This window comes from Bos mutus, chromosome 22 (assembly GCF_027580195.1).
Source record: "Bos mutus isolate GX-2022 chromosome 22, NWIPB_WYAK_1.1, whole genome shotgun sequence".
NCBI lineage: Eukaryota > Metazoa > Chordata > Mammalia > Artiodactyla > Bovidae > Bos > Bos mutus.
The window spans coordinates 16,723,548-16,737,475 of NC_091638.1; the positions used below are offsets into that span (position 1 = coordinate 16,723,548).

The following is a 13,928-nucleotide window of genomic DNA, read 5'->3' on the forward strand; positions in this document are numbered from 1 at the left end:
GTTGTCCCTGTCTTGCCTTTCCATTCAAACTTACCACCCTGCTAGGTATATTTTAATTCAAAATACTAAAAAGAAATCAGTGCACCTCAATTTTTGTTCCTTTTCCCTAACACCCTAGGAAGCAGGTAACATAAACCGATCATTGAGCTGCCTGGGCCAGGTGATTACTGCGCTTGTCGATGTGGGTAATGGAAAACAGAGACATATTTGCTACAGAGACTCCAAACTTACCTTCTTACTCCGGGTAAAGCAGATCACTGGGTTCCTGAGCCCCTTTTTTAGTTATGTTCACTATGAACAAAACTATGTTAGGTTATGTTTTTTTATGTTCTTTTGCGTTATGGTTTATCACAGGGTATTGAATATAATTGCCTGTGTTACATAGTAGATTTTGCTGTTTATCCATCCTACCTATAATAGTTTACATCTGCTAATACCAAACTCCCAGTCCTTCCCTCCCCCACCCACCTTCCCTTTGACAGTCACGAGTCTGTTCTCTATGTCTGTGAGTCTGTTTCTGTTTCATAGATAGGTTCGTTTATGCCATATCTTTTGGTTTCTCCCTTGAAATGTGTGCCATTTGTATCATTAAACAGGATTCCCTTGGAGGTAATGCCAAAACAGTCATAATTGCAAATGTTCATCCTGGATCTAGGTGTTTTGGTGAAACCCTATCAACGCTTAATTTTGCTCAAAGAGCCAAGCTGATTAAAAATAAGGTAAAATACTGAGTATATTTAAGTAAATTAAAAAAATATTGAAGCTTGCAGTATCTCACTTTTGTAATTGCCCTGAAATTAACATTAGCTTTTATTTATTTCTCTGTTGTGAAAGCCTAACTGTAAGCAAGGTTTCTGTTTTCATCTTTCCTAGCCTTCTGTATAGATCATGTAATTTGAGACCTAGATGAGGTCTTATGGTCATTATTGTTTGGCCTGTTTTTTCTTAAGGGAAGGGAAAGTTTTTCCTTTGTAATTGGGTTGGAGACTAAATTTATGTACCTAAACCATGCTAGCAGAGCTGGGTGCTAAGGGTGAGAGGATCCACTATGAAAATAATTTTGATGAGCTTGACAAACTGTCTTTCAAGTTGTCTGTAACTCCAGGGATTCCTTGTCTTTCTTTCTATACCAGAAATTTCTGGGACTCCCCTGGCAGTCCAGTGGTTAAGACTCTGCTTCCACTGCAGGGGATGTGGGTTTGATACCTGATCCAGGAACTAGATCCCACATGCTGCACAGCATGGCCAAAAAGAAAGAGAGAAAAAAAAAAGTTTATTTGATATTCTTGTACATCGGTGGTCCAAAAAGTTTTCATGTAAAGGGTCCAAGTGATAAATAATTCCAGCTTCTTGGACTGTGGATTGTATGGTCTCTGCCCCCACTACTCATCTCTGCTTTTTGTAGTAAGAAAGCAGCTGTAGATGCTGTGTAAACACATGAGCACGGCTGTGGTCAAGCAGCACTTGGCTAACCTCTGGTGCAGACTGTCAAAAGACCAAGGAGTTCCCCACTTGTTTTGGAGAGGTTGGTTGGAGGCCTCTTTGGTTCTAAACAGAAGAATCAAAATGCATATATTGGCAAATTAATTTCCTTTCTCTTTCAAAGGAGACAGTGGTTATTCTTACCCCACAAAATAGACTCCCTGATCATCTCATCATGGTAAAAGCAAAGAGGTTCATGATGCCTTTTCCGTTGGATAAGTCAGAAGAGTATGGGTCTGGTTATTCATTCATTTATTGGATTACTACTACTACTGCTACTACTACTAAGTCACTTCAGTCATGTCCGACTCTGTGCAACCCCATAGACGGCAGCCCACCAGGCTCCCCCGTCCCTGGGATTCTTGAGGCAAGAGCACTGGAGTGAGTTGCCATTTCCTTCTCCAATGCATGAAAGTGAAAGTGAAGTTGCTCCGTTGTGTCGGACCCTCAGCGACCCCATGGACTGCAGCCTACCAGGCTCCTCCATCCACGCGATTTTCCAGGCAAAAGTACTGGAGTGAGGTGCCATTGCCTTCTCCGTTTATTGGATTATGACCTCTTTATAGGATATCTGTAATACAAGGAGGAGAACTCATTAGCATTTCCTGACCCTATCTCTTGGGACTTACTATAAGTTTTTGGAGAATAGAAAGCTGCAGGGATGATTAGAATTATGACATCACCAATGTGAGATTGTGATGTCATAGTGTATAGGACTGCCTTGTGATGAGTCTGTCCTTAAGAAGCAGAAACAACTGGAAATGACTTCTTAACATATGAAATAAGAAAAGTAGGAACCTTGTACTAGTCACTATCAATGGTAAGTCCTCTGCTGCAGCCTCCCAGGGGAAAGTGACTCAGATATTGGGGACTTAAGAGTGAACAGTCCTTCCCAGTGGGCAGACCCAGCCTAAGAGAGGAACATGGGAAGCTTGGGGCTGTCAGAGATTTCCCTCTCACTCTGGAGTATTGGGTATTTGATTTGGTTGGTACTCAGCTCTTGGCCTTTTTTTTTTATTATTATTATTAAAAAAATTTTTTGACTCTGCCAAGTCTTAGTTGTGGCATGTGGGATCTAGTTCCCTAATCAGGGATAGAACTCAGGCCCCCTGCATTGGGAGTACTGAGTCTTAGTCACTGGGCCACCAGCGAAGTCCCCATTAGCTCTTGAGTCTTGCTAACACCATGTGGGTTTTGTGAGACTGGGAACTCCTTAGAAGTCTTCTGATAGACATTTATTTGAAAGAGCATTACTGTGATAATAAAACACAAATGGAGTTGTCAAACCACCTGCCCTTCTATGAGGACTGTTAGGAAGACACAGGGTTGAATTTCTCTGAAGAGGGTGGAGCCAGGGGAGCTCAGGCCAGCCATGCAGTTCCTCACCCCTCTTTAGTGAGCAAAGACAGGGGAAGGTGATACCAAGGGAGGTGTTTGCCCTTCTTCATGGGGTGGGGCTGTCAGTCACAGGAGAAAGCAGTATTAGGTGCATATATGCTGACCCCAGTAGTGAATCGGGATTCCCTGATAACTCAGTTGGTAAAGAATCCACCTGCAATGCAGGAGACCCCGGTTCGATCCCTGGGTTGGGAAGATCCCCCGGAGAAGGGAAAGGCTACCCACTCCAGTATTCTGGCCTGGAGAACTCCATGGACTGTATAGTCCATGGAGTCGCAAAGAGTCAGACACGACTGAGCGACTTTCACTTCACTTCACTTCAGGAGTGAACCAGCCCAGCAGGGCCCAGGGCTGCTGCTGCTAAGTCACTTCAGTCGTGTCCGACTCTGTGTGACCCCATAGATGTCAGCCCACCAAGCTCTCCTGCCCCTGGGATTCTCCAGGCAAGAACACTGTAGTGGCTTGCCATTTCCTTCTCCAATGCATGAAAGTGAAAAAGTGAAAGTAAGTCGCTCAATCATGTCCGACTCTTAGCGACCCCATGGACTGCAGCCTTACCAGGCTCCTCCATCCATGGGATTTTCCAGGCAAGAGTACTGGAGTGGGGTGCCATTGCCTTGTAAACAGATTAGAGACCTAAGTGGGGCATAGGGAGGGGAAGGAAAGAGTCTCTGGTTCTAGGCATGATGGCACAGGGAAAAGAAGCCTCCCCTCCCCTCCAGCACACCAATTCTGGAAGCCTTCGGACTCTTGGTGAGATGCAAGTGTCAATTTGTTTGGTCTTCATCACTCCAAACTATACAAACAAATATAAACACAAGACTGTATGACTCAAAAAGCATTCTTTTAATGGTTAAAAAAAAAAAATTCTTGAACAGGCAGTAGTAAATGAAGACACACAAGGAAACGTGACCCAGCTCCAAGCTGAAGTGAAGAGACTCAAAGAGCAACTGGCCCAGCTTACTGCAGGGCAAATGCTACCAGAAAGCTTGCGCATCGTAGGTAAGATGAGCTCAGTGTCCTTTAAGCTGAGGAGATCTAGGTGTGGATGTAGTATGGGAGCCCTCCGATGACAGGCACAGCACTGTATGGCTATCCAGATTGCCCACGAGTATCTGTTCGTGTTTATTTCACCTGCATAGAAACCAGACGTGGTTACTACAGATACTGAATTCACAGTTACTGCAGGTGCTGAGTTCTGTGAGAGGTGTTGTAGGGGGCGGTGTAGAAGCAATTTTGAAAATGCATCCCTAATAAGTGCTAAAAAAAGAGATACTAGTAAATCACTCAGATCCATTTCCGGATTCTGTCATATGTAATCTTTATATGTTTACTAAATTGGATATCAGAGACTTACTTTTCTTCAAAGAATAGCTAACTTGTAGACTGAGTTAATTTGAAATTCATCATGTGGGGATGAGAGTCTGATTCTTTTAGAGTAATAGAGAGCAGTCCATCAAAGGCTATTCCAGCTCATTGCTGATTCTTAAAATTTTAGAGATAAAACATTTTTCCTATTTCCTTTTCTTTTTTACTGGACCCATTACAGATAAAGATGAGACTAACTACATCAAGTATTTCCGAGAGGCAATGTTATTCTTTAAGAAATCTGAACAGGAAAAGAAGGTAGGAAACTTTACTATAAAGGGGATTCAAGATATTTTAGGCTTTCACTGTCTGGAACTTTTCTGAGTAAAATATATGGCAAAAGTCAGTAAAACAAAGGAAGACTGAAACACTTAATTTTGACTTTGAGATTAAATGTGAAGTTAGTGTTTGTTGCTTGGTTTGTGGAAATTTAGGGAAGCCCAGTTATTTTTTATGTCTAATCAAATTTTGAACTTCTTAAGTCTCTGGTAGAAAAAGTTACGCAATTGGAAGATCTCACCCTCAAAAAAGAAAAATTCATTCAGTCGAATAAAATGATCGTGAAATTCCGAGAGGATCAAATAATGCGCCTGGAAAAGCTCCACAGGGAATCCCGGGGAAGTTTTCTGCCCGAGGAGCAGGACCGTTTGCTGTCGGAACTGAGGGATGAGATTCAAACTCTGCGAGAACAAGTGAGTACGTGACATTCACAGTAATTCTAAAAATAAGAGATTCAGGATAAGTATAAGTCAGTCACCAGACTGGTCAGCAAATTCTTATAATGTAATGCGAGAGAAAGTGTTTTAAATGAATTGAACTGACAGTATCATTATATAATTCAAACACTCCCCCACCCCACTACTTATGTGCGTGCGCACACACACACACCCCATTTTTCTAAAATAGTAAAACCTGAAGGGAAAAGGGAGAAAGTTGTGATGTTGCTGCTGTGGCACTCAGCCCCGGCAGGCCAGGTACAGTTCCTTCCAGGGGGCAGTTGGGGTTATCAGAGTCAGTTTGCAGTTGAGCTCATCAAAGTTTTGTTGTTTTTCCTTTTCCCTGGGAGGATGGATATAGTTGACACCAGGCACATTATTAAGAAACAAAGATAATCTCTTATCAGAGTGTACATTTTTCAAGAGGTCTTTATGCATTTTCAGACCAATACAGATATTTTGGCTTTTATTCCTTTTGTGCACAAAAGACAGCTGCCATATACACTTCTTTGCACCTCACCCTTTTCATTTACTGAATCTTGAGTGGCATTTCGCTGTAGTCATTGGAGAGCTTTCTTATTATTTTCAGTGTGTTGAAGCAGTCTCCCTTGCATGAAGAGTCTGCCACAGGGTACACCCCGTATGCTTATTGAAGATGTCTGGGTGAGTTTCAAGAGTAGATGGAGAAGTTTCAAATTTTCAGACCCAAACGTGGACTTGAGAGTTGTAGGATATGCACATATTCAGTCTGATCATAAAAACTGAGGTGCTCTCCATAGTTCCTGTGGTGTCCACAGTGTTTTCTGTTGGTTTTTAGAAAAACTTGTTCTCTAAAATGGTCACGTTTGTAAATATATGTCTCTGATTCTTCCATGTCACAGATAGAGCACCACCCCAGAGTGGCAAAATATGCTATGGAAAATCATTCCCTCAGGGAGGAGAACAGAAGACTGAGACTGTTAGAGCCTGTGAAAAAAGCCCACGAAATGGACGCCCAGACCATTGCAATCCTGGAAAAAGCCTTCTTCGAAGTGTCTGGAACAGAGAAAAATGACAAAAGTAAGACATGATTGTGTAAACATGTCTTCTAGGGGCAGGGAGATTGTTTATAAGGACCTTGATATTGCCTTGCCCTGAGGGTTTGCACTTAGCCTCCAGACTTGGTGTGCAAATTTCCTATGTACATACTTATTCTTCATGTAGGCTAATAGATACCCACGATCAAGGGAATACTCCTATATCTCTGTCTTGCAGATCTTGATACTTTACATTTTTATTAAATGGAATTTTCCTGTGTTAAGTATGTGAAAAGTGCTTAATTAATGACAATCTGAATGACTGTAGAGCTAACATCTTTATCCCCCTGATTAACAACTATATGGTGTGAGAGATTGGTCAGAGCGGTCAGACTCACGGTCCAGCCAGCACAGTTTTTGATCCTGATGTCTTGTTTGCGGGTCATCTTGCCACTGTCGGTTCTGTTAGTTATACATTAGTTCTTTAAGTTTACTGTTACTTTCTGAAAAGTGGTTTAGTTAGTACTAATCTAACTTACAGGCTTGGCAGCTATTGGTATTAATGCTATGGGATTTGGTGACAGAATGTTTGCTCATTCTTTGAGTAGTTTTGTGGCCTTTTATCATATTCTGTTTCAGTCCTTGTTTCTTTTTAGGTTGAAATGAATTCAGTTGAAATGAAGATACTTCTAATCTTTTTATACTGCAATGATAAAGAAAAAAAAAGTTTTATGAATTTCCTTTTCCAAGCCTTTTTCCATTCTGTTATGAATTAACAAAAGAATAAAATTCTTGGAATATGGCTTGTAGAGAGACCATGATTTTGGATGCAAAGTTAAAATCAGATTTTTTGTATTATATATCCTACAGTGCTCTATATTTCATTGGCCATTTTGGCCTCTATAGTACCTTAACTTACTATCTTCCAAAGATACTAATGGTAATTTCTGGACCTCACTATCTTCTAAACATCAGTCTCTGAACAATTTTTATGTGGTATTTTCCCATACTGAAACTTAGTGGTACTCTCTTCAACAAATTCAGTCATCTAAGGAATTCCTAAAAATTAGTATTTTCTACTTGGTAAATGATACCAAGTTCTTTGAACTGGCTGCCTTTGCTGTTTATCTCCTTTGCTAAAAATTCATTGACTGCTGACACTAATTCATGCAAAATTCAACTGGTGATACTTCTCTATCCAGCAGTGTGGGTGTTATACTTCAGTCATTATTTGTTCTTTTCTCTTAATGGAAAAAGTGTTGCTTTAAATATGCCCCTTCATCCTGTTGCTTCACAACTTCACAAAAACAACTTTTAATACTCTTCAACACACTCTGTTGTGTCTTATGTCTCCTCTTGAGTTATAGGCTCTTGTATTTTAGGGTTCATTTTCCAATGATTTCTCGTTTTCCCTCCTTGTGCTTCAAAATTGATACTTGGCAGAGAACTTAGAAATTGTATTCTGTGATTTTCTGTCTTTCAAAGGCCAGGTTGTTTCCTTATTATCAGGTCAGCAAGGATTCTCCCCAAAAGCTCTGAAAGAGCCGTGTTCATTAGCAAACACTGAGAAGTTAAAAGCACAACTCCTGCAAGTTCACACAGAGCTGAATAATTCAAAGCAAGAGTATGAAGAATTCAAAGAACTAACTAGGTAAAGTATAAATACATATTCATACTTAACTGTTTCAATGTCCTTTAATGTTGATTTGTCTAGTGTTTAGCCTGGTTAGGATTTTAGTTGAGCATTTACCTTAAATATTCTAATATAGCAGCTAACTTGTTTTGACATGAAGCAAAAGGGCTTGCATCTTGCTCTTTTCTTTTTCTTAAGTTATTTTTTAAAAACTGAGGTAAAATTGACCTAAACTTCTAGTCTTTAATAATATATTTAGTAAACTAGATGATACAAATCTTTGAAGGGATATACCTATTGAGATGAGTATCTGTTAAACTTATTTGTGAATTCTTTATCTGAGCACAAAATTTAAATCATTGCTGTTGTGAATTATATTGGTATTTTTAGAAATTACAGTTTTGTTAATATTCTTGATATACTGTGTAAAAGAAAACAGATAAACCACCTTCATATATGCAACTAAGATTAATCCTATTCTAAAAGATAAAGAAATATTTGTTTTAAAAATAATGTAACATGGAATTGTTGTTGAATTATTTGGGCTTTTGAGTTGGAGCATACCATTTGCTAGTTGAATACTTTAAACAGTCATCAATCTCTGAACTTTACCTCACCCAATTGGAAAATGAGGGTAATAATCTGCCAAAGTCTCTGATTAAATGGATAATTATATGTTATGTGAGAGTATAAACTACTCTACAAATGTATGACATTACTTATTACCTGAAATATTCCATTTTATCTTATCTATTAGAAAAAGGCAGGTGGAATTAGAATCAGAGATTCAGTCTTTGCAAAAAGCGAACCTTAATCTTGAAAACCTTTTGGAAGCAACAAAAGTCTGCAACCGGCAAGAAGTTTCTCAACTGAGTAAAATTCATGCTGAAACACTGAAGGTAGGTAATCTGAAGCTTAAATCAATGGTGTCTAATTTTTTTTTTTAACATTTATTTATTTGCTGTGCTGGGTGTTAGTTGCAGCATTCAAACTCTTAGTTGCGGCATGTGGGATCTAGTTCCCCGAGCAGAGAATGAACCTGGGCCCCTTGCATTGAGAGGGCTGACTCTTAGCCACTGGACCGCCAGGGATGTCCCTGCTATTTTATTTTTAAGTGGCGTGGCCTCTGGGTTTACCTTTCTTTAAGTCAGCCTTACTTTCCTCACTAATTTGAACTTCCCATGTATAAAGTGTCCTGTTTCTGGACTTTGTCTTTTCTTCCAGTGCTCTGACTGTTCGCATGGTAATGATGCATTGTTTTAATGACCATACCCTTTTATTTTTATATTGACCAGGGAAATCTTCCTAAATTCTTCTTTTTAACAATGACTTATTGCACATTTATTTTTTTTGAATGAAGTTTTTGTGTTGACTTATCAAGTTTTATTTTTAAAAATCTTTTGACAGTTTTGAGATTGCTTTGAATTGATAAATTTGTTTCCACATGGGCCTTTCTTCTGTGCTGGCTCTGAAGGATACTTTTTCTTTTCTTTTGATGAATTTTCACTTGATAGAATTGTAATTTTATCTTCTGTTCACACAATTACTAAATAAGTTATTCTTTTCATGTGTGCTAATGTTGTTTTCCTAATAATTTTTTGCTGCAGATCATAACAACACCAACCAAGGCTTATCAACTTAGGTCTCGACCACTACTGAAGTTCAGCCCTGAACCAGAGAGCTTTGGCTCTGCGCAAACCCAGAATTCTAGCAACTTGGATAATGATATCTTAAGTGAGCCAGTGCCTCCTGAGATGAGTGAACAAGCTTTTGAAGCCATTTCCGAAGAGCTGAGAATGGTGCAGGTAATGTTCAGTTTTAGAAAGAAATAGACTTTCACTCAATAAATTTTCTTTATCATTTTAACTCTTGGTAATCTGCAGTGTTTGAACCTGTTTAGTATCAAAATCATATCTTTTTAAGGATGTAAGGTCCTTGGGTTAGAAATCAGCCCACTCTTGTTCTTTTAATCCAGCATTTAGCAAGTCACCTTCTGCTCTCCTTGGGGTTTGGTTCTCTTGTGTGTAAAAAGGCCAGTTTGCCTCTATCTTTTAGTTCCAGAACTGATTTATAAGACACACTGTTATATATGCTAAAGAAGATGACATAGTTTGAAAGAATCTTATGATAGTTCAAATTTTAGACAGCTTTCTGTGTATTTGAAATAATGCATGAAGTTTGTTTACCTCAGAATTCAGTGATTTATTTTTTTGTACAAGTTTTTCTACTCTCTAGTAAGACTTGAAGCTACATCACCCCAAATTCTGAAAGTTTACCTTTCACGGACAGGGAGGCCTTTCTGGTGAGGTCACTCGATAGAGGCTTGAGGAAGCATCAAAGAAGTCTTAAGATGGCTCTGATGTAGTCTTTGATTTTAATTTTAATCTCTTCTTTCCTTTGTGCTTCAAATTACCAACTTTGACAGGCCACAAGTATAATTCTGAACCGTGAGAAATCATCAGTATAGTCTGCTTGTTGGCTCCATACTGGCTTTTGATACCTTTGTCCGTATGAGGTTTTGCGTTGTGTATTTTTTAATGCAGGAGAAATGGTGGAATGTTTAAGATGTTCATTAAAAGAATTTTTGACCCCTGAAGTTCTTGTGTTGCAGGAACAAATGAGTGCCCTTCAAGTCAAGTTGGATGAAGAAGAGCATAAAAATGTAAAGCTTCAGCAGCAGATTGACAAACTGGAACATCATTCTACTCAGATGCAGGAGGTGAGATTGCAAGCATGACCTCAGAAAATGTCTGAACCTCAAAGTAAGGAAGGAAGGAAGAGACTTTAGAAAGCTTGGGTCAAGGTCTATTTGAGTTGTATTCTCTTATTATTTCAGCCACTCCTCTGATAAGGAGACACACACCCCTAGTCTGAATTTAAAACTGCATTTGAAAAACAGAAACAAAGTGATTGGTGTGTGTTTTAGCTTGTTAGTATTCCTCTTCCAGTAAATTGATCTCTTTCCCAAAGCTTTTCTCATCAGAAAGAAATGATTGGACCAAACAGCAGCTGGAGCATCTCTCTCAGTTGAACGTCCTTGAAAAGCAGCTTCAAGACACACAGACCAAGAATGACTGTGAGTCTGAACACTGGGAGCTTCCTGATCTGAACGCTGTAACTCAGTAACTTTTTACTGATACGGCTTAGTGTTGTGTCTGTGTTTTTAGTTGGTTGGTCCTGTTTCTTTTAAATTAGACTAGATGAGTAATAGTAATATAAAGGGTCATTTTCTCCAAGACTGCTCTCAAAAAAATGATACAAATATTTGCTTGAAGTTTGAAGACCACTTTGAAAATGCAGTGTCTTAAATGCATGTGATGAATGTTTTAAGAGTTTTAGTAGTGACAAAAAAAGCATAAATTATATATTTGTATATATTTGTAGATGTGGGAGTGTCATTTAATTCCCAGTTTTTCCAGTTTATGTCTCCTTTTATCAAAGTATTTACAGTAGTTTACTAAGACAAAAAAGAGAGCCATTCTCTTTTGTTTGATCTGTTAAAAAGTTGCCCAGTTTTAATTCCAGTTGGAGTTTTTTTAAGAAGACCAGAGTGTTTAATCTATGTTGGAAAGTTCTGGTACATCTCCAAAGGGTTTTCAAAAAGTAAAGATTAGGTCACCTAAAGTATGTTAAAATCTCTTGCATTTTTTCTTATATTAAGAATTTTGATGCACATTCTACAGGAGAAATGTAGAAAAATCAAATGACCTACACGTGAGGGTCAGATATTAACTTTTTTTGGGGGTAGGAATATATCAGAATTCAGGCTTCCTTGGTGGCTCAGTGGTAAAGAGTCCACCTGCCAATGCAGGCGATGCAGGTTCGATCCCTGGGTCAGGAAGATGCTCTGGAGAAGGAAATGGCAACCCACTCCAGTATTCTTGCCTGGGAAATTCCATGGACAGAGGAGCCTGGCCGTCTACAGTCCATGGGGTCACAAGAGTCGGACACAACTTAGCGACTAAAACAATATACCAAAGTCCATGGGTGAGGAAGAGGAAGAAAATGGAAATCCCAGTGTTCCTGGGTACCTCCCAGTTAGTAGTTCAACATTTTACACTCAAAATGGTCTCTTCAGCTTGTTTTTGCTGATTGTGTGAAGGGTACCTATCAAATTTATTTGTCTGTTTTGTAAAAATGCATGTGACAAAAAGCCTGTTTAGATTTATTTTGTGTTTCTTTGTTTTAGTTTTGAAAAGTGAGGTACATGACCTGCGAGTCGTTCTTCATTCTGCAGACAAGGAGCTCTCTTCAGTGAAACTGGAGTACACTTTATTCAGAGAGAGTCAGGAGAAAGAACTCAGCAGCCTTTCCGAGAGACACATGCAGGTCCAGCTTCAACTGGATAATGTCAGGTAGAGTTCTGTTCTGCTTTCAAGTTGCCTGATTGGCTTGTCACCTAGGACTACTTAAAGCACAAGTGCTGTTTACCCAGCTCAGGCTAGTTTAAAAAATTCAGGGGTAATTTATTGGGACTTCCCTGGCTGTCCAGTGGTTAGGACTCTGTGCTTTCACTGCTGAGGGCCCAGGATTGACACCTGATCAGGGAGCTAAGACCCAGCACTCTGTTCCAGGTGGGGCCCAGCGTGTGGGGCCACAGGGGGAAAAAAGGGTACTTTATTGATACTGGGAAGCCCCAGAGGTGATTTTGGTTTCAGGGACAGACTAGATTGAGTCTCAAACAACATTGTCAGTATGCACTCCCTTCTCTGCCCACCACCCCTGCCAAGCTTTTCTTCCTGTCTTCCTCACTCCTTCGGTGCTCTGTTTCCCTCTGTGTATTGCCCTCGTTCTCTTCTCCTGTTAAGAACCTTCCTCTTTTTGACAGGGAACAGACTGCCTCAGACAGCTCCATCTTCTGTCTTCTGGTGTAACAATCCCTGCAAAGAAATAGTGTCTTTCAGTTGCCATATGTCAATCCCAGAGAAAATTGCGGTTATTCTTACTGGAGTCATCTGCTTACTTTTGGACCAGTCATTTACCAAGGGTTGGCCCAGCCTGGGTGATGTGCCTGTTCCCTCTCTAGAGGGAAGGGTGTGCTCTTACTGGACAGTACAAGGTAGACCAGATCAGTAGTAGTCCCCGTTGTCCACCGGAACGCCAGAGGCTGGCTAGTCAGTCAAGTGCTGGTCATCTTGAAACAAAATAATCTTAAAGATGTAAACTGCTTGTTTCCACTTTTTTTTTTTTTCTTACTAATTTCAGCCTTTTGCAAAATATAACTTAAAGCTATCCTATGGTTTTGATGCTGCTTCCTGAGTATCGCAATAACTTAATAGTGGACATTTTGATCATGATACTCTGAGTGTGATATGAGTGTGACTCCTCACTCTAGAAAGGCTACTAATAGACAACCTTGAATTTAATTTTTATAGACTTTGCAAAGACAAAAATCTGTAATGCTTGAGTGGTTTATGAATATACAATAAGGAATTAAAAATAGAGGACAAAAACTTGAGGCCTGCAGGCCAAATCATCCATAGACATGTTTTTGTTGGACCTAACCAGTGTGGTGGTCAGGGTTTTTTTTTGTTTTTTTTTTTAACTTCTTTTTATTTTATTTTTTTAAAATTTTTTGGTCACGCTGCACAGCATGTGGGATCTTAGTTTCCCAACCAAGGATTGTAGCTCGGAGTCCAAACCACTGGGCCACCAGGAAGGTTCCCCAGTGTGACTTAAAAAAAAAAAAGCATAACATTTAAAAAATTGAGATCTTTCCTGTAAAGATCCATATTTCAGCATCCTCTTAAAAATCCAACAAGTGGGTGGCTCTGGGCCCACATTCTTGCCTGGCAGCCATCCTTTAGTGGAGGGGGACCTGTGTTGAGTTCGTGCAACCTCCACTCCCCTGCACCATCTGCCGGCACCAATGCTGGTGATCAATGGCCATTTATCAACACTGGTGCACTGTTCCTTTTTCTTAGACCTGGCATTTGTTTTGAACATCTAAATCACGAAATCTTATCTTGGCTCTGTCATCAATGAATTTTGTGTGATCTTTTTGCACTCTTGAATTATTTGATGTTTTATATATACAATTTGTATCATAAACACATATGTTCCCCTTTCCTATATGTATGGTCTTTAGCAATTTATAATTTGCTGTTTCTGCTCTGCTTGGAGTTTGTGGAACCAGATAGTTCCAGATCTGTTAGCCTTCTGTATACAAGCTGGGACATCTGTTTTGAGTGGTCCAGAGATCAGTTCATTGTTCACTAGTTCTTGGATGAACTCTTGATGTTTGAGTGTGTCACTGTATGTTGCGAAGCAGAATGAGAGGGTGAAAACCTAAAAAGCAGTAAATAATAATCATGT

General features: G+C 39.5%; 1 protein-coding gene across 3 annotated transcripts in view; it reads left to right on the top strand.

Moving 5' to 3' along the window:
* KIF15 (kinesin family member 15) overlaps nt 1-13,928 on the top strand; it is a 57,303-nt gene that overhangs the window by 26,517 nt on the left and 16,858 nt on the right. The window contains exons 9-20 of one of the 3 annotated variants that reach the window (XM_070360261.1): nt 119-244; nt 597-719; nt 3,759-3,882; nt 4,430-4,506; nt 4,731-4,940; nt 5,846-6,023; nt 7,466-7,631; nt 8,371-8,512; nt 9,221-9,418; nt 10,225-10,332; nt 10,584-10,689; nt 11,803-11,968. In XM_070360261.1, coding sequence (XP_070216362.1) covers nt 119-244; nt 597-719; nt 3,759-3,882; nt 4,430-4,506; nt 4,731-4,940; nt 5,846-6,023; nt 7,466-7,631; nt 8,371-8,512; nt 9,221-9,418; nt 10,225-10,332; nt 10,584-10,689; nt 11,803-11,968 — 1,724 coding nt within the window. The remainder of the gene's footprint in view (nt 1-118; nt 245-596; nt 720-3,758; nt 3,883-4,429; nt 4,507-4,730; nt 4,941-5,845; nt 6,024-7,465; nt 7,632-8,370; nt 8,513-9,220; nt 9,419-10,224; nt 10,333-10,583; nt 10,690-11,802; nt 11,969-13,928) is intronic. The other 2 variants (XM_070360262.1, XM_070360263.1) reach the window with 2 other exon arrangements.